Below are 26,798 nucleotides of genomic sequence, written 5' to 3'. Positions count from 1 at the left end.
AATGCCTAGAAGTGGAACTGCTGGGTCATGTTATAGTTCTGTTTCTAATTTCTTGAGGAACCGCCACACTTTTCCATAGAGGCTGCACCATCTTACATTCCAACTCTAGACTCAAGGAGCCACGTGTAACTAGTGACTGCATACTCACCCTCCCAGCCTCACAGCATCTCCTCCCATTTATTATTGTGTGAACAAACTCCTGAAAGCCTTCAAGAAAATAAGTTATTGATTGTGCAATGGTTAATTTTATCCTGGAAGAAAATTACTCTTAGAGTGAAGTTCCAGTTGCTACAACAGTAGTTGATTTAGGGTCTGATGTTGGAGAGATGGTAAGCTGTTGTTAGCTAGTGGGGAAAGCATGTTCCTGAGTGTAACACTGATTTTGTGAACACGTTTCATCATCTGTGCAGTGCTGGTGGCTATGCCTGTTGTGTGTGTAACTTACGTGGACAGATACATGTCCTGTTAGGAGTCAGGCTGTCATTCAGAACTGAAGCTGGCCAGTGGGTTCTTAGAGTTGGGGCTGTCTGTCCAGTCCTTCCTGCCCTAGGGAGCTTTGTAAAGAAATGTTCATGGAAATCAGGCGAGACCCTTTTTGTCTTGCTCCTCTTGTCCCCAGGCAATTTTGGTTTCTTGTCCTAGAACCATCCAGGGGCTGGTGGCTTAAAAACCTCTGGAACAATTTTTAGTTCATTAGATTGAAGAGGATTTGAAGGAAAAGAGGGTCTTCCTGAGCTTGTTAGCTTGAATAATTAGAAATGCCAGAAGATGCTCCGAGATCAGTCTCTGGGCAGAGTTCCTGGGATGACATGATCCCATCTTTGTCCCCTTTTTCAAAACACAGCCGAAGCTCTGGGCCGAGAGCACCCCATCATTCTCTGCTTCTGCAACCAGAGCTAATTGTGGCATGCCAGAGCCTGGGCACCCCTGTGAGTTTCTAGCAACTGAAGCCTCAGAATTGAGGCAGCCAACGATATTAGTTAGAGTGCAAACGATACTAAATTCTCTGTCACAGGCAAAGTTCTACATGACTGAGCTTCCTAATTGAGGGCCCCATTTCTTGCATTATTTGAATCCATATCATTGATTTTTGCAATCACCTCTTCTCAGAATCACAGAATACTAAAGCTGGGTGGAAGGGAATGGAGAAATGGTCATAATCCAGCCTTCTTAATTTAAACTGAAGGGAACGGAGGCTCAGAGAGGTTATGAGTTAAGGACACACAGCGAGTTCAGAGCTGGTCAGGAAAGTGTAGAGCTAGCCCAGGACAAGTGAGCCAGGCCTCCTGGGTTCTTGCATCACACAGCGTCAGTTTCTTCTGTGGACTCGGCTCCTTGTCTGTAGACTCGGTGTGTACCACTGGTGGGGGTGGAGAGGGGTCAGAAACAGGACAGATGGATGAAGAAGGAACATTTCAGATGCATCATAAGAAATGTATTGATGTTCACTGCTTAGTTATATTTTAAAACGCTGCTTCTAGTTGGTGTGTCATGTAGCTGTTTTGAAAATTCCAAAAGAATATTCTGAGCTGTGACACATTGCTGCTCCCTTTTCATAATAGATTTTCATAAATTGTTCTTGGATCTATGTATATGATTTAGCCACTGCACAGCTGTTACTCATACTGTTAACTGGTTGTTATTATTATTATTATTTTTATGGACAGTTTTGTTAGGATCAGTTTGCTTTCCAGCCACCAGACCTATCTCTGGTGATTGACTCTGATAACCCACCTTTTTGTAACTTTTTAATTTTTTTAATTAAAAAAATTTTTTCCCCCTCTCTTTTTTTAAAGTATTTATTTATGTGCCTAGGATCTTCGTTGCATCATGTGAGATCTTTTTTGGTTGCAGCTCATGGACTCTCTAGTTGCAGCACGTGGGTGGCATTGTGAGATCTTAGTTCCCTGTTCAGGGATCAAACCTGCATCCCTTGCATTGCAAGGCAGATCCTTAACCATTGGACCACCAGAGAGGTCCCGTGACTTACTTTCTTTAAATAGTCTGCATCTCTTACTTTATCCCAAAAGTATTGAAATATTCAGTGCTATAAGTTTATGCTTCTGTGCACAAAATAATCATTCTCTAAATGCTAGTTGAAAGCGTGGACGTCATCCCATCCAGACAGGTCTGAGGGTTAATTTCCTTTGCTTTTAACTACGGTGGGGGCGGTGAGGGGGAGGATTCTGTAGTTTAGGAAGAATATTAGCTGTAAAATTTTTTTTCCCCTTCTTCTCGTTTGAATGGAGTCTTTAGCAAACGATTCACATGCACACCAAAAATCTGGGAGAGGCCGGGTAAATTGAATGTGGGGTTATTGTTTGTGTCCACAGAACAAAGCCCTAAATCACATTTAGCATAACGTGTGATTTTAAATTGGACTGATTTAGCAAGGAGAGTGAAATAATCTCTCATCCTGTCAAAAAAGGCGATACCTTCGGACCAGCATTTAATTGCATTGGCAAAGTAACTTCGGGAAAGCGGCAGTAATTCTGGCTGCATTATTCTTGGTTTGTGGTTAAATTGAGATCATCATTTTCTCCTGGTTGCCCTAACTTTCTTTATTGCTCTTCAAGCTAATCAGATGAATGTGGGGAGAGAAGCTTAGTGGTAGCTGGAGGGTGAACAGGGAAAGAGTGAGGTCTCTGAGCAGGGCTGCAGTCCTCTGTCGATTCGCACTTGACACACTCCAGGGTCCAGGTAGAGAGAACAAGTGAATGAACACCTCTAAATCCAGCAGGCACAGTCTGATGAATTTCCTTGAGGTCATTTATGCAAAGTGAATACGATTCATTCCTGAGAAAGTATGTTATGGAGGACACACCTAAGCATGTGCTTTTGTAGCCAGATTCTACAGGTAGGGCTTGTCTGCATTCCTCTTGGTCCTGGGGAGTGAGGTGCCGGAGGAATTCCTAGTTGCCTCAATGATCCCATTAAAGCTTACCTCTTTATCTCCATCCCCACAACCAGCCTCTTCAATCAACTCATCCACGCCTTGCTCATTTTCCATCTGGACCACTACCTCTTCCCAGCTGTCTTCATTCAGAATAATTCCTCTTCTCCACAATCCCTTCCTCTAGCAAACGTGTGTCTCTGAACTTGTACCAAGCCTCAAAGTAATCAAGTCACCGATACCTTAGACATTTTATAAAGCTGAAAAGGATGACTCAGCTGTCATGAGCTCTGTGCCTGCCTCCTTACTTCTGTTCTCCTGGGAGTTTTCCACTGGGGTTCTTGGTGTGGCTGTCTTCTTACATATCTCAGGTGTCTGGGGACTTCCCTGGCGGTCCAGTGGCTAAGACTCCACACTCCCAACGCAGGTTTCCCAGGTTCGATTCCTGGTTGAGGGACTAGATCCCACAAGCTACAACTAGAGATCCTGCATGTTGCAGCTAAGAGCTGGTGCAGACAAATAAATTAGGAAATCAAACAAAAAGCCTGAGGTGTCTGTCTGGAATGTTGCACACACCTTGGCCTCGGCTTTCAGCAGCGCCGTCCCCAGGTTTCTCCAGCTTTCTGGGGCACCCCTGAAGGAGGATGTTGACATAGGAGGAAAGTGTACTAACGTAAGACCTAACAGCTTCTTCTGTGGTACCCAAGACCCTTGTCCATAGTTTCAGTTACCTGAATATTTTGGTATTAAGAGCTTACACGAACCATGAACGAGCTGGTGGCCAGTAACATGTTTGCGGGGAGACTGAATCAGCAGATGGGATACATGAAGTGCAATATATTGAATGCCCTGCTGCTGCCAAGTGAGACTTAGTATTTTTTAGGTAAAGATGCCTTTGGTTTTTAAATTTGTATTTGCAAGTATATACTGTAGGGAAGGGGAATGCTTTCAGCTCCCCAGTCGCTGTCTTTAACCTTTGATATGCACACTTGTGTCCCCTTCTTGCTAATGAAGTGGTTTTTCATATGCCTGAGTAACAACAATGCGGTGATCAGTTGCTAATCTGATACAAGGGTGTGTGTGTGTGTGTGTGTGTGTGTGTGTGTGTGTGTGTGTGTGTGTGTGTGTGTGTTGACTGAGATGCAAAGGCAAAAATCGGAAACTTGGTAGGTTGACTGTTTTATCACTTAAGATTGAATTTAAACATCATTGTGATTTAGTCAAGTGTTAGGAGAACAGCTCTTCAGATAGCAGATTATTTAAACAGCCTGATGATACACTGCTCAGGAAGGGATTTTGGAGTTTGCTGACTTTCTTTTGGAGATATGAGGGAAGTAGAAGGAAGAAAACAACTGGACTCAGTAGACATTACATGATTTAAAAAAATACATAATTTTACACCTAGGAGGGTAAGTCCTAAGAGTTCTCATCACAAGGAAAAACATTTCTTTTGTATTTTTATGAGATGATAGATGTTCACTAACCTTATTGTGACAATCATGATGTAAGTCAAATACTTAGGGTGTACACCTGAAACTTACATAGAGCTGTATGTTGATTATATCTCAATAAAACTGGAAGGAAAAAAAATTTAGAAAAAGAAAGAAGTATAGAATGCTCTGTAATGTTCGCTTAGAGACTGTTCATGGCACAGATTTTCTCTTCTGCCGTTTGAGGAAACATTTCCATGTGAACCCAGTGGTGAGCTACTACCTAAGAAACTCCCTACAGAAATTACGTGAGAGAGAGAGACGTGTGAATAAGGTGATTGCGCTGGAGTTTCATCTCTCCCACTTGAAAGGAAAGCAAAACGTGTCGCTGGCTCTCGCTGCCAGGGGCGAGGTTCCTGCATTCACACTCAGCGCTTCTGTTTCCACAGCTGTGCCACCAAACATAGCAGAACTGAAGAATCTGGAAGTGCTTAACTTTTTTAATAACCAGATTGAGGAGCTGCCCACGCAGATCAGCAGTCTGCAGAAACTCAAACACCTGAACCTGGGGTGAGTCTCCTGGAGGGGGAGGGAAACAAGAAAAGGAGGAGCTGGAAGCCGGGATGTAGGCAGGAGCGAGGGAGGGGTTTGCCATTTACAGGAGCAGCACCTCTCTGATTTTCTCCCCCATGTTTTAGGTTTTTAAAAAAGTTTTATTGTTTTAATACATCCTTTCAATGGCCAACATTAGTGCAAATCTATCTGTGTGCTAATTGAGAAGCTAATTGTTGGTGTAATAAGGGAGTTTATTTTTACTGTATTTTGTTTCCAATAAAATTTTATTTCTGTTATGTTGCCTGAGAAGGAACCCATTTGCATAGCTAGCTTGAACTGTACAGGCCTGTTGTAATATGGTTGATTTTTTTCTCTCTGTATTGAATAGAAATAGTGTCTAAAGCACCTTCCTTCTATGGAGGGGAGGATATGCTTTCTAACACTACTTCATTGATTCTTAACAATTTTTCCTTTTTATATTTGAGAAGTTATCAATCCTGTATCTGTCTTCATACAAAGGTGAAGAGAGGAGTTTTGATTCAGCTGAGGTTACAGAACCAGGTTGCAGTGAATAATAGTAATACCGTATGTTCTTATATTGCTTTACAGTTTTCAGAGTCCTCATACTAGTGTTTGACCCTCTTAACAATTGGGAATGGGGAAGGGCAGGCATTAGGGATTTCACTGTGTGGAAGGAAGCCAAGCCTTTTTCAAGAGGTTAAGTGGCTTGCTCCTGATTGGTCCTCAGGTTAGTGGCTGAGCAGACGGAGAGCCCAACTGTGCATCAGACACCATACGCGCCCCCCCCAGAACTTGGACTTCTGAATTCCAGCTTCATTGTTGAGCTATTAAAGGATACTGCCTGCTCCAAGCCTCATCCTCCATGTAAAGTAATGTATCATTAAATTTTAGTCATAAACACTGTAATTCAGTTAGTGATTTACATGGAGTGGCTATAGGAGCTGGCCAGGTATTTGTCAATTTACTAGGAAGCAATTCTGAAAAACAAAAATCATTCATGGATTGATTTTTAGTTCATGTTTTTCCACTGGGAGTCTGGTTAGACTCTCTTCATTTGCTATTCACTCCGGTTGAGAGACAGTCTTTGTAAGACCTGTGAGCATTCTTTTCTCATAATGTCTGAGAGGAAGTAGGGTTTAGAAGAGGGGAAAAGTCATCTGATATTAGACAGCTTTCTCTGGCATATACGGAGACTGTACCCATTTGTTTTGAAAGATTAAGTCCTAATATTTCATTTGCATTTAAGAAGGAAGCAAAACAAGACATATGTAATGGGTTGGCCCAAATGAACTTTTTCGCCAACCCAATACTAGACATGTATTCTTACTACTAAATTCTTTATCATTTACTAAGTGAGTTGATATATATAAGGTACAAGAGAACCACCTAGGTCCGAGATGGCGGACAAGTTGACTTTTATTAGACTTCGAGCCTCAGTAAGCGCTCATTGTAACACATCGTATAAATGACACACACATAGGTGCCATGATAGTTCCTAGGTGGAACATAAAAGGTCGAAAAGTGGCTGGTGGCCCAATTTCTGGAAATCCATGCCCCTTACCCAAAATAGGTGGGATAATCCTCCCATTCATTGGTGTATGAAATTACCCACCCCAATAAAAACTGATAACCCCATACCCTGGTGCCTCTTGACTTCTGAGATTGATGGCCCACACTCTTGTCTGTGGAGTGTATGTCTGTCTGAATAAACATTCTTTCATCTAAAAAATGGTGCTAGGAATAGTACCTAGCACATTTATCATCATCAATGTTTTATTTATAGATTCATTTATCTTGGGACTATGTAAGTGCCTTTTCTACATGAGAGCCTTGCTCGTATGAAGATCAGTGATGAATGTCGCAGCCTTAAGGATGGGGGCAGAGCAGCGTCAGTGAGCAGGGGAGTGTGCAGCCGGACTGCTGACCGGTGGGAGGTGGTCAGGTGACAGTGGGAGGAAGGGGCCAGGAGCATGTTAGCATATAGGTGAGATTCGTGGAAGGATTCCTACAAGGGCTAGCATTAGAGCTGAGACTCCGATACTGAGATGACTGACAGGTAGATGGACGACGTCTCTGATTGTGAGAAGGACTAATTTAGGAGCTCAGTATGTACATACAATGGACTATTACTCAGCCATAAAAAGGAACAAATGTGAATCAGTTATCCTGAGGTGGAGGAACCTAGAGCCTGTTTGCTATAAGTCAGAAAGAGAAAAATACGTATTAACATCTATATGGAATCTAGAAAAATGGTACTGATGCACCTATTTGCAGAGCAAGAATAGAGACACCAACACAGAGAATGGACTTGTGGACCCAGCAGGGGAAGGAGAGGGTGGAACAAATCGAGAAAGTAGCTTTGACATATAAACACTACCCCACGTGAACTAGGTAGCTGGTAGGAAGCTGCTGTATAACACAGGGAGCTCAGCTCCATGCCCTGTGATGATCTAGAGGGGTGGAATAGGGGTTGGGGTGGAAGGGAGGCTCAAGAGGGAGGGGACATATATATAGTTATGACTGATTTGTGTTGATGTATGGCAGAAACCAGCACAGCATTGTAAAGCAATTATCCTCCAATTAAACCGAGAAAAGATGAAAAGCCCAGAGCACCACCTGTTCCAGGCATTGCAAGTTTCGTGGTGTCCTGAGTGTAAAGTGTAAGGCGGGAGGAGGTGAGGCAGGAGATGAGGCCAGGCAGAGAAGCACGGAGTCTGCTGTGCATTCGATGAGTGTTTCTTGAGCTCTCTGTTCAGGTGCTGGCCATCCAGCCCTCAGGGAGCTTATATCACCGTCGGGAAAACAGCCTGTAAATAAGTAAATGTCCATCGTGGCGGGGAGTTGAGTGCTAATGGAGGGGCTTGTGTGTCAGATAAAGGAGCTCTGGTCTTAACCTGCTGACCATTGGGGAGTTGTCACCGGGAAGTGGCGGGTGAGGTGATACTCGTATGAAAGACCACGTGGAAGAGAAGTTGGACGAAACCCACCAGGTTAGCGTTCCTGGTGAACCAGGGTAGCAACAGTGAAGGTGGGGAGGGACTTTATATGAAAAGCAGATACAAGTGGTAAAATTCATGAGGTGGTATGGATGGGACGGTGGAGCTGAAATAGATGTATAGAGACAGCTTTGGGCAGGAGGGAAGGGGCCTAGGTTTTGTTTGGTTGAGTTCAAGGTGCTTCAGGACAGAGTTGTAAACTTTCCTTTTTAATTGAACACGTTTGAGTTGGCTCTTTGTCGACTTTGGAGCTGTTTGGATTTTTGGCTCTTGCTGATTTATTGATTGTGTAACACTCTCTGGATTTAATTACCTAGCTGTATGGATGGGGTTGTCAGAGTTTGAACCCAATTCCTAGTTCTCTGGGAGAGGGATTAAGATAGGTTTCTGCAAATGGTACTTTCCCCCTCAGATGGCATGAAGAATTGTATCTGTGCAGCCCTGGTTAAGGCAAGGCATGAAGGAAGACTCAGAATAAACAGACAATTAAAAAAAAAAAAACACAGCAGAGCAGTTAGGCCACATGTAATCCAAGCTTCATATTCAGCTGGAAGTTGATTTTGAAGTTTTATATCCAATTTTCTATTTATTCTGATGATCTCAAAACCAGAGAGGATTTTAGGCCATCTGAATAAACAGAAGGAAGCCGAATGATGCTCTTCATTCTTCCATTGTGTCATTCATTGTGCAGAGTTATTTTTATTTTATTAAAAAAGTGTAAAGTCACATAGGTTACAAGTTGGTAATTATTTTGGGTATAACTTCATGACCAAGACCATCATGCCAACTATTCTGGGATAACTTTTTTTTTGCTATGTTGCTTGGCATGTGGGATCTTAGTTTCCTGACCAGAAATCGACCCCCAGGCCCCTTCTTTAGAAGGATGGAGTCTTAACCACTGGACCACCAGGGAAGTCCCTGGAATAACTTTTGACCTTTTGACCTAGTTAGATGAAGGAGCTTACCTTATGAAGATTTATAAGTTTACACTGAGCGCAGTGTTGAGTGTTCATGGTTTTTTTGTTTTTGTTTTGTTTTGCTAAGTGTGTGAGCAAGTCACTGTGGAGGTGAGAAAAAAATCTGCCTTTCAGGCAAGAAGGTTTTATTGAATCAGGAATCGCCCCAGAGGACCTCTAGAGATCAGTGTTCCAAAAGAGAAGTGTTCAAATGGGCCTTCCTGTAGCTTTTGAAGAGGAAAAAGGGGGAAAATGCCAGACATCCTTTGGCTCTGGTTTTATCAAGTTCTCCATGATATGTGGGCATCTTCCCATTTCCATATTCATTTGAAAAATGTTCACCTGCAAACAGAACTTAAACCACTGGGCATGGTTGAGTCATCAGTAGCTTTATCTTCTAACACCTGAATTGATTGGAGAGTAAGCAGATGGGGAAGCCCTCCTTGATGGTTCAGACTCCACAGTGGTCTCCTTAGGCGAGCTCGTCTCTTTGAAGCTGACTCAGACTCTCTCTCCAGATTCCTGAAAAGCAGTTGTAGTTATAGCCATCATTTCTTGAGAACCTACCTGGGAGCCCGAAATTGTTTCAGGGGCTTCCCATGTCCTCTCTCCACTTTCTAGTGGTCCTTCTGGGAAGGTATCGCTATCCTCATCTTCAGTTCAGTTCAGTCACTCAGTCATGTCCGACTCTTTGCGACCCCATGGACTGCAGCACGCCAGGCCTCCCTGCCCATCACCAACTCCCAGAGTTTACCCAAACTCATGTCCATAGAGTCAGTGATGCCATGCAACCATCTTATCCTCTGTTGTCCCCTTCTCCTCCTGCCTTCAGTCTTTTCCAGGATCAGGGTCTTTTCCAATGAGTCAGTTCTTTCATCTGGTGGCCACAGTATTGGAGCTTCAGGTTCAGCATCAGTTACAGCATTCATCTTACAGTTGAGGAAATCGGGTCTCAGAGAAGCTGAGTTACCCAAGGCCACCCGGTCAGCAAGTGCTGAAGCTAGACCTCCACCCTTGCTCTGTTCTATCCTCTCTGGGCATCCTTGAGTGCTGGAGCTCTCGGGGACGCCCTGAAAAGAGGCAGCTTCCATGTGTAGATGGAGATGGATATAGATGACTCCTTCAGGGGAAGGCGGCACATGCCACCCGTCAGTAGCAGGGAGCCAGGAAGTCGCCCTCTGTGCTGGTGTCCAGAGGAGCAGGTCCTGTGGTAGCTGAGTCGACCCTGCTTTCAGACCATCCCGATGCATTGTTAGGGCTTTCTTTCCAGCACTTAGCAGGCCCAGTGCTGTCACCGCTGCCGACCGCAGGGGCCTCTGCTGAGTCCCTGACACCTTCGGGCGGGGCGGGGATTGATTTCTTGCTCAGGCAATAAAAAGAACCTTCAGTTTAGTAGATGCTTGACATGCACATTGGACAGGCTCAGGCTTGCTCTAGGCTGGAGAGTGGATGAGATCTGTCTCTTTGGTAAGACGCTTCTTCCCACTAAGAAAGTCTGAAAGTGGATTTCTTGCATCTTATGTTTCAAAAGTGTACTTCTGGGTTTGGAAAGAAAAACTTGTATTGGTCATTTTCAAATTGGTTAACTCAGAGCAAGATTTAAGGAAGGAAGCACTTGCTGTATACTTCTGTGCCTTTCTCACCATCTCTGATTTCTTTCCTTCAGTTTACTCAGCATCCTCACGTGGGGGTCCAGGAATCAGGGGTGCCTTGGCCTCCAGGAGTGCTGGGGGATCTTAGATACCTGTCATTCTTACCAGGAGAGTCAGAGGTCTCTGGTGCTAAACCTGTGTTAACCTGACACTCCATTTCCGTGTTCCAGAGATCATTATAAGTACTGTCCTGCCTGCATTTCCGTTTTGGAGACCCCGTGAGACACTTGACACAGGTGTGCTTCACACAGTGTGAATTCACAGAAAATACCGGTTATTAGGGCTTCCCAGGTGGCACAGTAGGGAAAAAAACAACCCACCTGCCAATGTAGGAGATGTAACCCCTGGGTTGGGAAGTTACCCTGGAGAAGGAAATGGCAACCCCTCCAGTAATCTTCTCTGTAAAATCCCATAGACAGAGGAGCCTGCTGGGCTCCAGTCCATGGGGTTGCAAAGAGTTGGACACAACTGAGCACAGCACAGCAGCAGCAGTGGTTCAGCAAACTGTACTGGAGGTTAACTTGCTAACTGTAAAGTTAACCTAAGACTTCATACCCATCAAGAGGTGGGCACCACTTTTTTTCTAGGTTTCTCTCTGCTCTCAGCTGTTTCCTTTGAGGCCTGTTTGGTGGGTTTGAGTAGGATTGTGTGTCATGTGAGAAGGACTGCTGTCTAGAATTATGTCTGGTGTCACAGCACCACCCCCCCACCTTTCAGTATTTGTCAGTCTATATTATTAAAATTTTTTTGAAATCATATTTTAAGTGTATTCAAAGAGAATAACATTTAAAAAAAATAAGAGTCTTACAAGTGGAACATAATAGAAAAATATTTTTCTTAGCTTTCCTTAGCTTTCACTGGAGATGTGTGTGTGTGTATGTGTTTAAGGGCTTGCTTCCCTGGTGGCTCAGATGATAAAGAAGCCATCTGTGTTGCAAGAGACCCAGGTTCCATCTCTGGGTCGGCAAGATGCCCTGGAGAAGGGAATAGCAACCCACTCCAGTATTCTTGCTTGGAGAATCTCAGGGACAGAGGAGCCTCAGCCGTGGAGTCATGAAGAATCGGACATGACTGAGCAACTAACACTTTCGCTTTTTACATATATATTAAAAAATGTTCAGTTGTGATGTAAAGTACGCGTAACGTAAAGTATACCGTATTTATGTTTTCCCATTGTTTTGAAGCCTATCTCTAGAAGTTTCTCATCTTGCCATACTAAAACTCTATACCCATTAAAAATTCCCCATTCCCCTCCTCCCTCCCCATCCCTGGTCCCTGGCAAACTTGATTCTAATTGGAGATGGTACTGAACTACTATCAGTAGTTGCAAAACAAAACAAAAAAAAAGCGAATTTTTTTTTTGTCTCCCATTGGGAGGAATAAGCAAAATCAAATAAAGCAGAAGTCTGAAAACTATGAGACTTCACATATATCTTCTGAGGTCTTACCATTGCTACACTTATAAAGAAGTTTTTCTCTAGAAGGAAAGATATTTTGTAATGTGTTTATTTTCTGTGTAAAACAGTGTTGGAGCACCACCATTGGAGAAAGTGACAGCTAAGGCATTTTCAAATGTTTCATGGACTTGGAAATCACCTGGCTAGAATTACTAGGCTGGTAAAAATAACATAAAGTGAATGGGATTATGGCTGGGCTTTCAGCTTTGAGCCCCTCACAGGTGACTGAGACTCGGCACACAGAGGGGATCTGAGTAGTCTGTGTATGTAAATGTTTTGTGTGTGACATCTTATATTTTTACCCCCAACAACAGCATGAATAGACTAAACACTCTGCCTCGAGGATTTGGATCGCTTCCAGCTCTGGAGGTCCTTGATTTGACTTATAACAACTTGAATGAAAATTCTCTTCCTGGAAACTTCTTCTACCTGAGTAAGAAACTTTTAATCCTATAAATCTCCTTAAAATGGTTCTCAGCATTCTGAAAGGGAAATTTATTTGCCAGGTCCCAAACTCCAAGAGAAATTATTGGACATACATATATTTTTTTCTACTTCAGATTCCTTTGAATGTTCCCTCATAGCTCAGCAGTATGTATATTTGATAAATTGTGATCTAACACCATTGCACTCAAGTGGACTTGGTAATGTCATATTAACTTTATGATAGAAATTTTTGCCTAAATGAGATCATCTCACATTTAGCTAGAGAGCTTGACTGTCTTTTTAAAGAACATGCAAAAAAAAAATTATATACGTATATGTATCAGAGAAGGCCATGGCACTCTACTCCAGTACTCTTACCTGGAAAATCCCATGGACGGAGGAGCCTGATAGGCTGTAGTCCATGGGGTGGCTGAGGGCCAGACACGACTGAGCGACTTCACTTTCACTTTTCACTTTCATGCATTGGAGAAGGAAATGGCAACCCACTCCAGTGTTCTTGCCTGGAGAATCCCATGGACGGGGGAGCCTGGTGGGCTGCCATCTATGGGGCTGCACAGAGTCGGACACGACTGAAGTGACTTAGCAGCACCAGCAGCAGCATGTATATGTATAGTATATGACTTTCTCATGTGTTTCTATTAATGCTGTGTAGGCTTTTTGCCCCGGAGAAGGCAATGGCACCCCACTCCAGTACTCTTGCCTGGAAAAACCCATGGACAGAGGAGCCTGGTAGGCTGTAGTCCATGGGGTCACTAAGAGTCAGACACGACTGAGCGACTTCACTTTCACTTTTCACTTTCATGCATTGGAGAAGGAAATGGCAACCCACTCCAGTGTTGTTGCCTGGAAAATCCCAGGGACAGGGGAGCCTGGTAGGAGGCTGTCTGTGGGGTCGCACAGAGTCGGACACGACTGAAGCGACTTAGCAGCAGCAGCAGGCTTTTTGCCCAAAGATATTCCAATGAGTTACTTATAAAAATATACATTAATAAACTGCTAACAGAATTTTAAACATTTCTAGCCAGGATTCTTGTTATAAGACTTTTGAAAAGTATTCTTATTGATATAATCTGTTTCGTCTATAGCATGTCATCAGACACTAAGAAATCACCAGTCATAGATGAACACACTTTATCCTCTTATATGCAAACACATTTCTTGCTGCAGATACTTGTGAAAAATAGGAAAAAGAGATTTTCTGAGAACTCATAAAATATTTAGGAGAGAGTTGTTGTCTGTAGGTGAATGTTCTGTTTTTCCAAATAGTGACATAGCTAGCATCCAGAGATTGTGACTTTTCTGAGTTAGTCTCTGTAAAGTTTCTTTTTATTTTAACCTTCCATATATACTTTTCAGGGCTTCCCTGGTAGCTCAGCTGGTAAGGAATCTGCAACGCAGGAGACCCCAGTCCGATTCCTGGGTCTGGAAGATCCCCCAGAGTAGGGTTAGGCTACCCACTCCAGTATTCTTGGGCTTCCCTGGTGGCTCAGACGGCAATGAATCACCTGCAGTACGGGAGACCTGGGTTCGATCCCTGAGTTGGGAAGATCCCCTGGAGGAGTACATGGCAACCCACTCCAGTTTTCTTGCTTGGAGAATCCACATGGACAAAGGAGCCTGGTGGGCTGTAGTCTGTGGGGTCACAAAGAGTCAGACAGGACTGAGAGACTAAGCACAGCGTGTATTCTTTATCCCAGACTTTGTCAGGCCCATGAAACCAACTTTAACATGTTTTCTTGGACCATGGGAGAAATTGCTTTTCTTAAGTCTATTAACATACAATTCTGTTGAATTTTAAGACATTAGAATGTAGTTGAGTATATGTAAACGAATAAAACTACATCTAATTATACTCTCTCCTTTTGGTTAAGGATAAAATGATGCCTCAGGGTTTTACCCTTCAGTGGTTTAGGGACTGATATCCTTGTATAATATTGTGAACAGATTTCTGCTTAAGTTAGGGTTTTCTCTGTTTTAAATTCCTCTGCACTATTTTAACTCCTTCATCTTCATTTATTTTTGTGGTTAAGGCTATAGGAACAAGTAATAATACTTAGTCTGATGATGGAAGCAATGAACTATGATTCTGACCTCCATCACGAGAAAGCCTTTTGGTTCTTTATTTTCTGACCTAGTTCTCTTTACACAACCGAGCCCTTTTGCCCTGAGCGTTGATATAAATGACACAGTGGTTTTCTTGGTTTCACTCTGGATGCAAATTGAGCCATACAGGTGAATCAGAAGTAATTGAAGAAAAATAGCTATCTTTTCTGAAAGCGAATTGAAACTCTGTGCCAGAAGCTGCCAGTGCCCACGAGTTGTTAATTATATCAGTCCTCTTGGATATAGATATTTTCCTGAACACACCAGCTACACAATAAGCCAGTAAATCTAAGTTTGACCTGCTGGTTATTATCGCGAGCCCTAGGTGTGTCACAGGCTTTTCACCACGCCAGGGTTATTAATCAAAGCTGACTCCCACGTATTGATCAGACCTCAAATGGTTGGGTTCCATGCCACCCTGTTTATATATTGCTGTTTAATTTGCAGCCACCCTGCGTGCACTCTATCTAAGTGACAACGATTTTGAAATCCTGCCGCCAGATATCGGGAAACTCACAAAGTTGCAGATAGTAAGTAATTTATCTAAATTCTTAGAAAATCAATTCGCTCCTGCAGCCCTTGTAGGAGTGGAATCAAGGCAATTTGAGCCAGAGTACGGTTCGTTTTGCAGGAATAAAAGCCACTGCTCCCCGAGACCATTCGTTGCTTGTCTGCAGACTCTTGTAAATAAATTGGAAGGATTGAGCCTTCGAGGAAGAGAGGGCAAGGGCGAGGACAGGGCCTCTGCTGAGCGCCTCTTTGTGTGAAAATTGTTTTGACACCCCCTTGTTTCTCTTCTATTTAGCTCAGCCTTAGGGATAACGACCTGATCTCACTGCCTAAGGAAATCGGGGAGCTTACTCAGCTTAAGGAGCTCCACATTCAAGGGAACCGCCTGACTGTTCTGCCCCCAGAACTAGGTAAGGTGGCTGATGAATGAGCTGAGTTCTGGCTTTAATTATTAATAATGATCCCAGTGCAGCAACTCTGAAAACCCTTCTCTCCTCTTCTCAACGAGAACCCTCCACCCGGGCACCCAGTTTTCATCCTTTCTAGTAGCATTTGTCATTGACCAGAGTTAAGCTGCTCTGGGTTTGACCTGCCCTGAGGCTCCGTTGAGCACCTGGAACTCTGAGCATCTCGACACTGCTGATGGCAGATGACCAAGCCTGGCTGCCTGCCTGGAGCTGTGGGAAGAGCCTGGCAGGAGGAGTAATGGTCTTACCCAGGGCTTCTCCTTTACCGTTGGTGATGATGGCTTTTTTTGAATCTATCACTCATTTTTTTGATCATTTAGTGTTCTATCTTAATCCCTTGAAAACTTTTTATCATCAAATAGTTACAGTATTTATGACAGTTGCTTAAAACTACTACATTTCCAAACACGAATTAGTTTCTCTCCTGATGCCATCTTTGGTGGGAACGGTTACATGTGTTCTCATTGGGAATTCCTCGGTCCTCCTGCCGTGGCCCCTGTGTCTTAATAGGCTGTCTGGTCATTCAGATGGCCCTAGGTGACCTTACGACCTTCCTCGGAAATAACGTCCACACACGTTCCTGTTATTGAGGTTATGTTACTCTTCTAGCAAAGTTTCATGAGTTCTCCTGTCTTGCTTGTCGAGACTCTGGATGTCCTCTCATTTCTTTAATACGTTGAACTGTATTGTTTCTCAAACTATGACTGTTTCCTTTTTTGCTCCAAAATAGCACAATTTTATTTATTTGTTTATTGATTGCATTTTATTGAAATACAATTGATTCACAATGTTGTGTTAATTTCTCCTGTACAGAAAGTGATTCAGTTATGCATATACATATATATTCTTTTTCATATTCTTTTCCGTTATGGTTTATCACAGGGTATTGACTATAGTCCCCTGTGCTATACAGTAGGACCTTGTTTATCCATCCTATATGTAATAGTTTGGATCTGCTAACCCCAAACTCCCACTCCATGCCTCTCCTACCTGCCTCTCTTGGCAACCACAATTATGTTCTCTATGTCTGCAGAATAACACAACTTTAAAAAACACATGTGACCCAGCAATTCTTTGAGGAAGTATCTCAAATAAGTGGTAGCTATATTAATGAGGATGTGAGTGCCATGAGAAACGGGGTATATATGTGTCCCCTGCTCTGTCCCCAGTGCCTCCCGCATGCTGGGAACCAGGTAACTTCTCGAGAGATAAGTACTGAATGAGGTAATGACCCGAAGACCTCAGATAGCAAGGCGTTGGGAAGGCTACAAGCTGGCCGAGTCCGGCTTCTGTCCAGAGCTGTGCTGTTCAGGAGAAGCCGTGAGCCACACTTCAGATGTTTATGTGACTCCCTTATGGGAAGATGCAGATACAGAACGTTACCATGGGCAGAAAGCTCCGTTGGGCAGCATTAGTCTAAAGGAAAAGCATTTACTTGGTTCCACTGAACAAATGCACAGTTTCACCCCAGCTTCCCCACCTTCTGCAGCTCCTTTGTTGCTGTGCAAGGTCTTGAGGAATTTGAACTGATTGCATTTATTTTATTTTTGGCTGTGCTGGGTCCTCATGGCTGCGAGCGTCGCTGCTGGCTCTAGTTGTGGTGAGCGGGGGCTACTCTAGTGGCAGTACTTGGGCTTCTCATAGAGGTGGCTTGTCTTGTGGAGCACGGGCTCTGGAGCTTGAGCTCAGTAGTTGCACACAGGCTTAGTTGCTCTGCAGCACGTGCCATCTTCCCAGACCAGGGATCGAACCTGTGTCCCCTGCATGGCAAACGGATTCTTAACTACTGGACCACCAGGGAAGTCCAATTTGTACTGATTTTAAGGGCTGTGTAAAATTTGGGACTGCTTCTTTGCTGGATTTTGAGTTGCCAAGTCCTGCTTAAGAAGCAGGCTACAAGATCAAGAGATGTTAACAGGGTTTTTAAGGCAAAAAATCTTCTTGTCAAAAGGAGAATTCTGGACAGGTATTTGCCAACCATAGATATTGGCGTTAGGGATTCATGGGGAACTTTTGCAGAATACAAATACGTGCTCCCTCCCCGAAGTACTGATCCAAATCTCCACCTGTGAGACTAATTCTTGTATAATTTGGTAAAATTCACTTAGTGCTTCTAAAGTCTGTCCTTGATTAGTGTGACAAGGAGAAATTAAAAAAAAAAAAAGGTTTTGTTTCATTTTTCAAGCACTGAGGCAATATAGGGTATTGGATTAATCAGTGATTTCTATCAGCTAAAAATTTGGTAGAAAAATACCTAGTTAAACCCACACATACCTGCCTACCTGTATATTTTAAAATGACACATGATCTTCCTATTTTAATACTGCACATAGTCACATTTGCCTAACATTTCTGTTATGCTCTCCAATACCAAATAATATATATTTTTTATTCAGGGCTAGGGTTGAGGGGAAAGTCTTTAAATGAGTTAATATTTGCTAGCCATACCTGGAAAACCCTGGTCTCAGCATCTGCCTAGTGGCAGTTTTCCCAAACTGCAGGCAGACACTTAGCTGGAAATAAATGGTAAACCTCTGTCTAAACTCAAGAGGAAGACAAGTGATTAGTTTTGAACAGTGATTTTTTTTTTTCTTTGGCTATGCCGTGCAGCCTGTAAAATCTTGGTTCTCTGGCCAGGGATCAAACCTGTGCTCCCTGCATTGGGAGACTGGAGTCCTAACCGCTACACCACCTGAGAAATCCCAGTGTTTTTTTTCAAGTCAAGAATACGATAATAGTATTGTAATAATAGTTACTATAATATGTATTAAGGTCTTGTGTGCCAAGGCACTATATTAGATGCTTTTCCTGCATTATTTAAGAATAGTAAGCGGACTGTTTAGAGATGAGGAAATGGAGTCTTAGAAAGGGTTGGGCCGTATCTGTAGGGACACAGAGAGTCATGGAGGCAAGGTTTAAACCCTGGCAGCTCGTTGTGCAGGTCCACGTTCCTAACTGCTGGGGCACACTCCTGCCCATCTATGTGCCACTGAGAGGATTCCTAGAAAGCTGATTCCAAGTGTGAACAAAGCACAGCACCTGCTTACTTCCCCAAATGGCAGCAGAAGGAGGGGAGATTCACTGCGGCCTGGCCGGCTGTGCGGGTGTGTGAGCAGCAGGACTGAGTTGCAGTTCTGCTGTTCATGCCAAGCCGTTTGCATAGTTGTTCTGGTTCTCCCCCCACCAATCCCTCCACCCCACATGGGGTAGCCACCCAGCCACAGTAGAGATGTCTTCCGTTTGTGTATCTGGTCCCCAAGGCGGTTGTTGGCAGCTGCCCTGGCTGGTGGCTGAGCAGCGCTGAGGACTGTGGACTCGAAGCTTCTCTCGGTCCATCCCTTCAGCATCCCCTAGCTGCAGGACTGCTTCAGCGTGTATTTTAAAGGGAAGATAATGATCTCTCTTCCCCTGTGTATTTACTTTTTATACATCTGAATAAACAAGGTAAAAGCTTTCAAGACTTCTGTGGAATTTCTTTTAAAAATAAATTTGGAGTTTATTAACTTGACGCCTCATTGGTAAGAGCCTTTGAAGGAAGCAAGGGAATGGGGATGAATTCTGACTTGTCGGGCCTAAGAACGTGCAGGGACACTGCCACAAAGTCAAGGACTGGACTGAAGTTTTAATACGTAAACATATTACTTTACTTTTGCTATGCACACCTGAATAAATTACTTTAACTGTTATGTCTGGTTCCAAAATAGTAAAGCACTTACTTTTATGTTAATCAGTTTATTTGTATAAAATTAGATGTATGGCAGGCCTGTCTTTTAAAGATTTTTTTTAATGGAGTATAATTGTTTTACAATATTGTGTTAATTTCTACTGTACAACAAAATCAGCTATTTATATATATATATATTTATATATATGTATGTATAATATGTCTCCCCCCTTTTTTGGATTTTCTTCCCATTTAGGTCATCACAGAGCATTGAGTAGAGTTCCCTGTGCTGAACAGTAGGTTCTCATTATTTATCTGTCTCATATGTAGTGTCAATAGTGTGGGCTTTCCTGATGCCTTGGTGGTAAAGAATCCACTTGCCAATGCAGGAGACATGGGTTTGATCCCTGGGTCAGGAAGATCGCCTGGAGGAGGAAATGGCAACCCACTCTAGTATTTTTGCCTGGAGAATCCTCATGGATGGAGGAGTCTGTCGGGCTACAGTCCATGCGGTTGCAAAAGAGCTGGACACAACATAGTGAATAAAAACCAACAGCAGTCAATAGTGTAGATATATTAATTCCAGTCTCCCAATTCACCTCTGCTCCTGCTCTTCCATTTCCTCAATCGTTCAAACGTCAAGTTCCTACTTTAGACCAGGTTTTGTTTTTAAGGAACTGACTTCTAGTAATGTAGAATTCACATGTTCAGCAACTGTTTACTGAGTCTTTGCTTTGTGTTTTATTTCTGGAAGATACAACAAAAAGAGACAAAAATATCCTTTATGACATTTTAGTTGGGGAGGGAGGATAGATGAATGGATGGATGGATAGAAAGCATAACAGATCATACTAAATGCCCTGGGGGGGGGGAAACGAAAATGGAAGAGAGGGTTTAAATGAAGGGGTGGTGTTTCTGTTCTATGGTGTTAACAAAGAAACTAAGATCATGGCATCCAGTCCCATCACTTCATGGCAAATAGATGGAGAAACAGTGGAAACAGTGTCAGATTTTATTTTTCTGGGCTCCAAAATCACTGCAGATAGTGACTGCATCCATGAAATTGAAAGACGCTTGCTCCTTGGAAGAAAAGTTATGATCAACTTAGATGCTATATTCAAAAGCAGAGACATTACTTTGCCAACAAAGGTCCATCTAGTCAAGGCTATGGTTTTTCCAGTAGTCATGTATGGATGTGAGAGTTGGACTGTGAAGAAAGCTGAGCACCGAAGAATTGGTGCTTCTGAACTGTGGTGTTAGAGAAGACTCTTGAGAGTCCCTTGGACTGCAAGGAGATCCAACCAGTCCATTCTAAAGGAGATCAGTCCTGGGTATTCATTGGAAGAATTGATGCTGAAGCTAAAACTCCAATACTTTGTCCACCTGATGCGAAGAGCTGACTCATTGGAAAAGACCCTGATGCTGGGAAAGATTGAAGGCAGGAGGAGAAGGGGACAAAAGAGGATGAGATGGCTGGATGGCATCACCGACTCAGTGGACATGAGTTTGAGTGAACTACGGGAGTTGGTGATGGATAGGGAAAGCCTGGCGTTCTGCAGTCCATGGGGTTGCAAAGAGTCGGACATGACTGAGCGACTGAACTGAACAAAGAAAGCCTGATCAGAAGCTGGTGTCATTTAGCCAGAGACCTAAGGGAGGGAGGGAACTTTCCTGGCAGAGGGAAAGGCAGGTGCAGAAAGCTTGAGATGGGCTTGTGTATGCTGGAACAGCTGGAAGACTAGTGTGGCTGGAGCCAAATGAGGGGAGCTGAGGGCTGGAAGAGATGGGCTTAGGTAGGAAGTAGGGACTGGATCTCCTGGGGATTTATGCCCTGAAGGCATTGTAAGGACTCTGGCTTTTACTCTGAATGAGATGCTGAATAATGCCCTCACCCCCCACCATGTTGCCGCCTCCTAATCACTGAAATCTAGGAATAGACTACTTTGCTTGCATGATGAAGGGACTTTGCTGATGCAGTGTCACAGCTTGAGATGGGAGATTATCCTGGATTAGCACACTGAGACCAGTGTAATTGTGAGGTTCCTACAGAGAGGGAGGCAGGGGAGACAGGGACAGCAGTAGAAGATGTGATGATGGAATCAAGAGGCTGGAGTCAGGCATGGAAGGGACCACAGGCCGAAGAATATGGATGCTTCCAGAGGATGCGAAAGCAAGGGCGAGGATTTCCCCTGAAGCCTCCAGAAGGAATGTAGGTATTCTGTGCTTTTCCAGGTGGTCATAATGGTTAGAGTCTGGGTGTGTTTCAGAGGTAAAATTAACAGGAATTAGTGGTGATTAGATGAGGGAGAGGGAGCGACGAGTGACTGAGGTGTTAGGGAATGAAAAAGATGGTGGGAAGGGCAGGTGAGGGAGGAGGAGAGGAGCTGGTTACAAGCTGACTTTGGAGTATTTTATGTTTGAAATGCTTTTTGGGTGTCAAGTCGGGAAGGCAGCTGATACTAGAATGTGGACTTTAGAAAGTAGGTCTGGGCTGCACATACAATCATCAACATAAACGTAAGGCCACAGATTGGATGAGGTCTCTTGGATGTGATCAGGGAGGTAGAAGACAGAGCCACGAAGCGCCGTAGTTCCTAAACCCTGAAGCCAGAAGGATCAGGGACCTTTAAGGGTTGTGCTAGCTCTTGGGCAGCTCTCTGTGCCCAAGTCAGGGACTGTGGCCTCCTCTCTGTGGCCTCATGATCAGCCCTCACTGTTACCGCAGTGAGAATGCTTTGTCTTTGTAGGGAAACTGTTTTTCCTGACATGTGAAGCTAACTTTGCCAGCGAAGGGATGAAATAGACATGGTTGACATCTTCTCTTGAGCCTGCTGGGATCCAGGAGTATCTTTTGAAACAGTGTATTGAGCTACCCAGCTGGAGAAGACTGTTGAGAGTCCCTTGGACTGCAAAGAGATCAAACCAATCAGTCCTAAAGGAAATCAACCCTGAATATTCATTGAAAGGATGGATACTGAAGCTCTAATACTCAGGCCACCTGTTGCAAAGAGCTGACTCATTGGAAAAGACCCTGATGCTAGGAGAAATTGAAGGCAAAAGGAGAAGGGGGCAGCAGAGGATGAGATGGTTAGATAGCATCACTGATTCAATGGACATGAATTTGAGCAAACTCCAAGAGATGTGGAGGATAGAGGAGGCTGGTGTGCTGCAGTCCATGGGGTGGCAAAGAGACACAACTCAGCGACTGAACAACAGTTCAGCTACCAGCCTGCCTATCCTTCAGAAAAGCAGCAACGTGACTAAGATTTCACCCCCCTTTAATTAGCAGAAGAATGAATTAATGCAGTGGAGATAAGACCTGTGTTAGAGGGGATGAGGGGGAGACAGACATCCAGACCTCAGAACAGATGAAGCCCCTGAGTCAACAGCCTAACAGCGGTTTCAGAGCTGGTGGCCCTGTGAGCAGTAGCTTCTGTTCTGATTTTGCATTTTCTGCCTCACACATGAGATTTATGAGCCATAAGAGCTAAAGATGTGACCTGTGTGGTTCTGCATGGCCTCCTTCATAAGTTTCCCAGGGTTCAGGTATTTGCACTTGGTGGAATCGTTTCTGTTATCTTGGCTTCTGGATGGTCACCCCTCTGCATTTGTCACCCCAATAATTGCTTCTGGAGAAGGAAGTCACATGGGTCAGCCAGGCATGCAACAAAGCAGTGTTTTTAGATGTCAGAACATTATCTACACCCACTTACACAACCTAGGGGAAGGATGCTTGCATTGCTGCGTATAACTAGGCCTCGCTGGCTTCGTATACTGCTCTACACACCACCAATCACAGTTTTTATTGCAGAAATATGAGATGCTTTTGTATTCTTTCTAGCATATTTGTGAAGAGTGGAAACAAATATTAACCCCCTTCAGAGAGTAAGTGGTGGCATGAATGGTGAGCTTTCCTCCAATTGTATTCTCCAAGATGAACAGGATAAAGAAAAGAGTGGAAGACTTCCCTGGTTGTCCAGTGACTAAAACTGCAATTCCAGTGCAGGAGGCCTGGGTTCAATCCCTGGTCAGGGAACTAGATCTCACACTCTGCAGCAAGGAGTTCGCATGCTACAGCTAAAGATGAAAGATCTTGTGTGTTGTAACCAAGACCCAGCACAGCCAAATTTTTTTTTTTTTTTAAATAGAGTGGAGTATATACATCTCAAATCCTTCCAGTTACACCTCTTAATCCTTTTCTTAATAGTGTTGAGATGCTAAAGAAACAACGTTCCCTCCTAACACAAAAGAGGAGATACAGTATTCTCTTGTTGGTCAGTTAAGTCCCTGATTAAAAATGTCTTACCACTTCATGTTCTTGTTGCCAGTTATCTTATCCTGAAGGGTAAAATATATTTTAATGTATGTAGTAGGTTATAGAGGCTTATCTCTTTGTCACTACACTTCTGTTCCTATCTTAGTCTTCCAGTTCCTTGATCTGTGATAATAGGTTATTTTCTGTGCCTCCTGCAGAATGAGGGTAGTAGTACTGTGGTGAAGATTAAAATAATAATATACACCCAGTGGATTTTTCTACTATTAAATGTTCACTCTTTAGAGACTTGAGTGCCTGGTGAGCAGGAGTCTTAACACATTGTGATTGGCTGGATGAAAGAAAGGCTGAGACTTAGCCTGGGGTGAGGAAATGCAAGGGGATGTCCAAAGGGACTTTCAGGGGAAGAGAAGTGGGGAGGATACGGTGAGGGCCCCGTGTGGCAAACAGGCACAGTGGACAAAAGGTCTGGCAGGAAGGGTTTCATTGCCATCTCTTCAGTCCCATCGTTGTTTTCCTGATACATGTTTGATTTCATAAGTGATTTTCAAGCTCAGCCCTTTTTGTGAGTTGTGTAATTGAGACTGGGCGCAAGTCACCTGGTGGTTCTTTGTGGTTAGTTCATTGCTTGGTTGCGTCGTTCACTCATTCATTCATTCACTTCCTGACTTTGTGACATCCTGTATAAGACTATCAGAGAAGGCACTGGCACCCCACTCCAGCACTCTTGCCTGGAAAATCCCATGGACGGAGGAGCCTGGTAGGCTGCAGTCCATGGGGTCGCTAAGAGTCGGACACGTACTGAGCGGCTTCACTTTCACTTCTCACTTTCATGCATTGGAGAAGGAAATGGCAACCCACTCCCGTGTTCTTGCCTGGAGAATCCCATGGACGAGGGAGCCTGGTGGGCTGCCGTCTATGGGGTCACACAGAGTCGGATACGACTGAAGCGACGCAGCAGCTTCTAAGACTGTGAACTTGTCTAGAAGTACTGAATTCTTAATAGCACTTGGTCTAACTTATTTCTTCATCCCGTGGTAAGATCTTAAACTACCTCCCTGCAAGAGATAGCTTATTTTTTCACGTAATTTCTTACTGTCTTGGGTTGCCTTTTGTGACACTCTACATTTCATTGGCAATTTTTTTCTTCTCCCTTTTTTCCTTCTTTTCTTTTCTTGTCTTCACTTTTTAATATTGCTGATGTGTGCATACACTGTAATCCTTTTGTCACTCGTCTACATGTTAGTAATTCATGTTTGAAGTACGCTTTCTAAGTCTTTATTATTTTGTTATAAATTAAAAGCATTAAAGATCCTAGAGCATAAAGTTGGACTGTTTTCAAGCTAGGCAAGCTATTAATAGTTTAGCTATCATGTGAAATCTTTTAACTCTTTTCTTGAGAAAAGATGTAACGCCAGTTATCAGCCATCTCCAGAATAAGCAGATACCAAAGACATAATACATTAAACATTGTTTCTTTTAGTCTAGATTCTCTGTTCTGGAGAATTATCTGCCCTGACCCAAAGCAACTTTACATTGTTATCAGAGCTGCTTTTCCCTGCCTAAATCCTGTTAATTGTGAAAGGTGGGAATGGGTTATGGTCTGTCTGATTAGGCTGCGGAGCAGTCCTTTGAACTCACCCTCTTTTCTGCTTCTATTCTTGGTTTTGTTTGACGTGTCCATTTTAAGACCAATGAACAAAATCAAGACATGGGACAGCATAGTTGGGAGTGCGGTAGGGGTATCTACTGGCCTGGATCTCCTACCGTCCAGTCTCCCAAGACAGATGACCTTGAACAAATCACTTACCTGCATGTTACTCAGTGGCCATAACTCCTAGCACCTGGCTTTTTTCCAACTGGGATACACTGTATAGTTCACCAGGACCCTCACCTGAGCCTCTGAAGATCCCTCACTAAACAGAAATGAGAAATTACATAACAGGGTTATACAGTGATTTGTATATTTTTGTTTTCCTTTTCAAATTCACAAGTTACAAAAATATAACACAATATCACTTAGGATTTATAAGATTTAGTTCAGAATGCTGCAGGTGGTGTGGTCTGGAGAGTGTGCACAAGCTTTAAATTACATGATAAACAATCTCATTTCAAACTCAACTTGGTGGAAAAATGTCCAAAGTTTGAGACTTTTTTGGGAAGCGCTAGTCCCCTCACTTGTGTTATTGTTTCTTCTGCTTTTCTTCCTTCATTGATTTCACTGGCCCCTGTAGATACTGGAGTATGCAAAGCCTGGATTTACTTCTGGACTCAGACTCTCTCTCTCTCTCTCTCTTTTTTTTTAATATTCCTATCTTTTATTGTGCCCCTTAACTTTTTTTTTTAAACACCAAAAAATGTTGTTTTTATTTATTTAGGTGCACTGGGTCTTAGTTGTGGCACGCAGGTCTGTGAGATTTAGATCCCTGACCAGGGATGGAACCAGGGTCCCCTGCACTGGGAGTGTGACGTCTTAGCCACTGGACCACCACGGAAGTCCCTGGACCCAGTCTTTCCGTGTGACAAATGCTGATCACACACAGGAGTCAGTGAATGCATGCGGGGTGCATTTGCCTGGCTGGCTCCATAAGCGTCTACCTTTGGTGTAACTCACCTCATCATCCTGGTCAGTAAAGTTCTAGACTCTTGTCTTTGTGTCCTTTAGAAGAGGTGACTGATTGTGGCTCTGAGACACTCCTTCAGGAACCTTCGGGGAAGTCACCCTAAAGCCCTGGGTGATATCAAGGAGCCTGGCGCAGGGCTTGTGTTCGGCAGGGACCAAGGGGATGCTGCAGGTCTGCAAAGAGGAGCCGGGGAGGGAGAGGAAGCTCAGAGGTGCAGAAGCATCTCTTTGTATGTTTAGCATCCCTAGGGTTACATAGTTAATTATTTTATTTTTAATATCAACACAGCATTTCTGTGTTGATCCACAGAAGCAGAAAAGGATGTAAAAAAAGAAGGCTAAAATTTACTGAGCATATAAACTTTTCCATTAGGCATTTTGTATATAGTTTGTCACATAAATCTTGCAAAAGCTGTGAGAGATTGAAGGCTTTCTCCCCATTTTGCAGATGGAGACATGAAGCTGTAGTAACTTGCTGTGGGTCACGTGGCCAGATAGACTAGGAGCCAGACACAGAACTGCCATGATCTGGAATAACTATTCCACGTCCACCAGGGGTAGGACCATTGGCCGCTTTTGTTTTGTGCCCATTCTAGGACAAATAGAAATATAGCCTATATCAAGAAATAGCATTTTGGGACTTCCCTGTGGCAGTCCAGTGGTTAAGACTTCACCTTCCAGTGCAAAGGGCAGAGATCCCTGGTCAGGTAACTAAGATCCCACTTGCCTTGTGGCCAAAAAACCAAAACAT

General features: G+C 43.5%; 1 protein-coding gene across 1 annotated transcript in view; it reads left to right on the top strand.

Moving 5' to 3' along the window:
- The window catches only part of RSU1 (Ras suppressor protein 1), a 197,694-nt gene that overhangs the window by 41,105 nt on the left and 129,791 nt on the right, over window positions 1-26,798 (top strand). Inside the window, exons 4-7 of the mRNA XM_068987361.1 lie at window positions 4,773-4,893; window positions 12,275-12,393; window positions 14,958-15,040; window positions 15,316-15,430. Coding sequence (XP_068843462.1) covers window positions 4,773-4,893; window positions 12,275-12,393; window positions 14,958-15,040; window positions 15,316-15,430 — 438 coding nt within the window. The remainder of the gene's footprint in view (window positions 1-4,772; window positions 4,894-12,274; window positions 12,394-14,957; window positions 15,041-15,315; window positions 15,431-26,798) is intronic.

This window comes from Capricornis sumatraensis, chromosome 15 (assembly GCF_032405125.1).
Source record: "Capricornis sumatraensis isolate serow.1 chromosome 15, serow.2, whole genome shotgun sequence".
Lineage (NCBI taxonomy): Eukaryota > Metazoa > Chordata > Mammalia > Artiodactyla > Bovidae > Capricornis > Capricornis sumatraensis.
The sequence above is the reverse complement of the archived record's forward strand: the minus strand, read 5'-3'. Positions and strand labels throughout refer to the sequence as shown.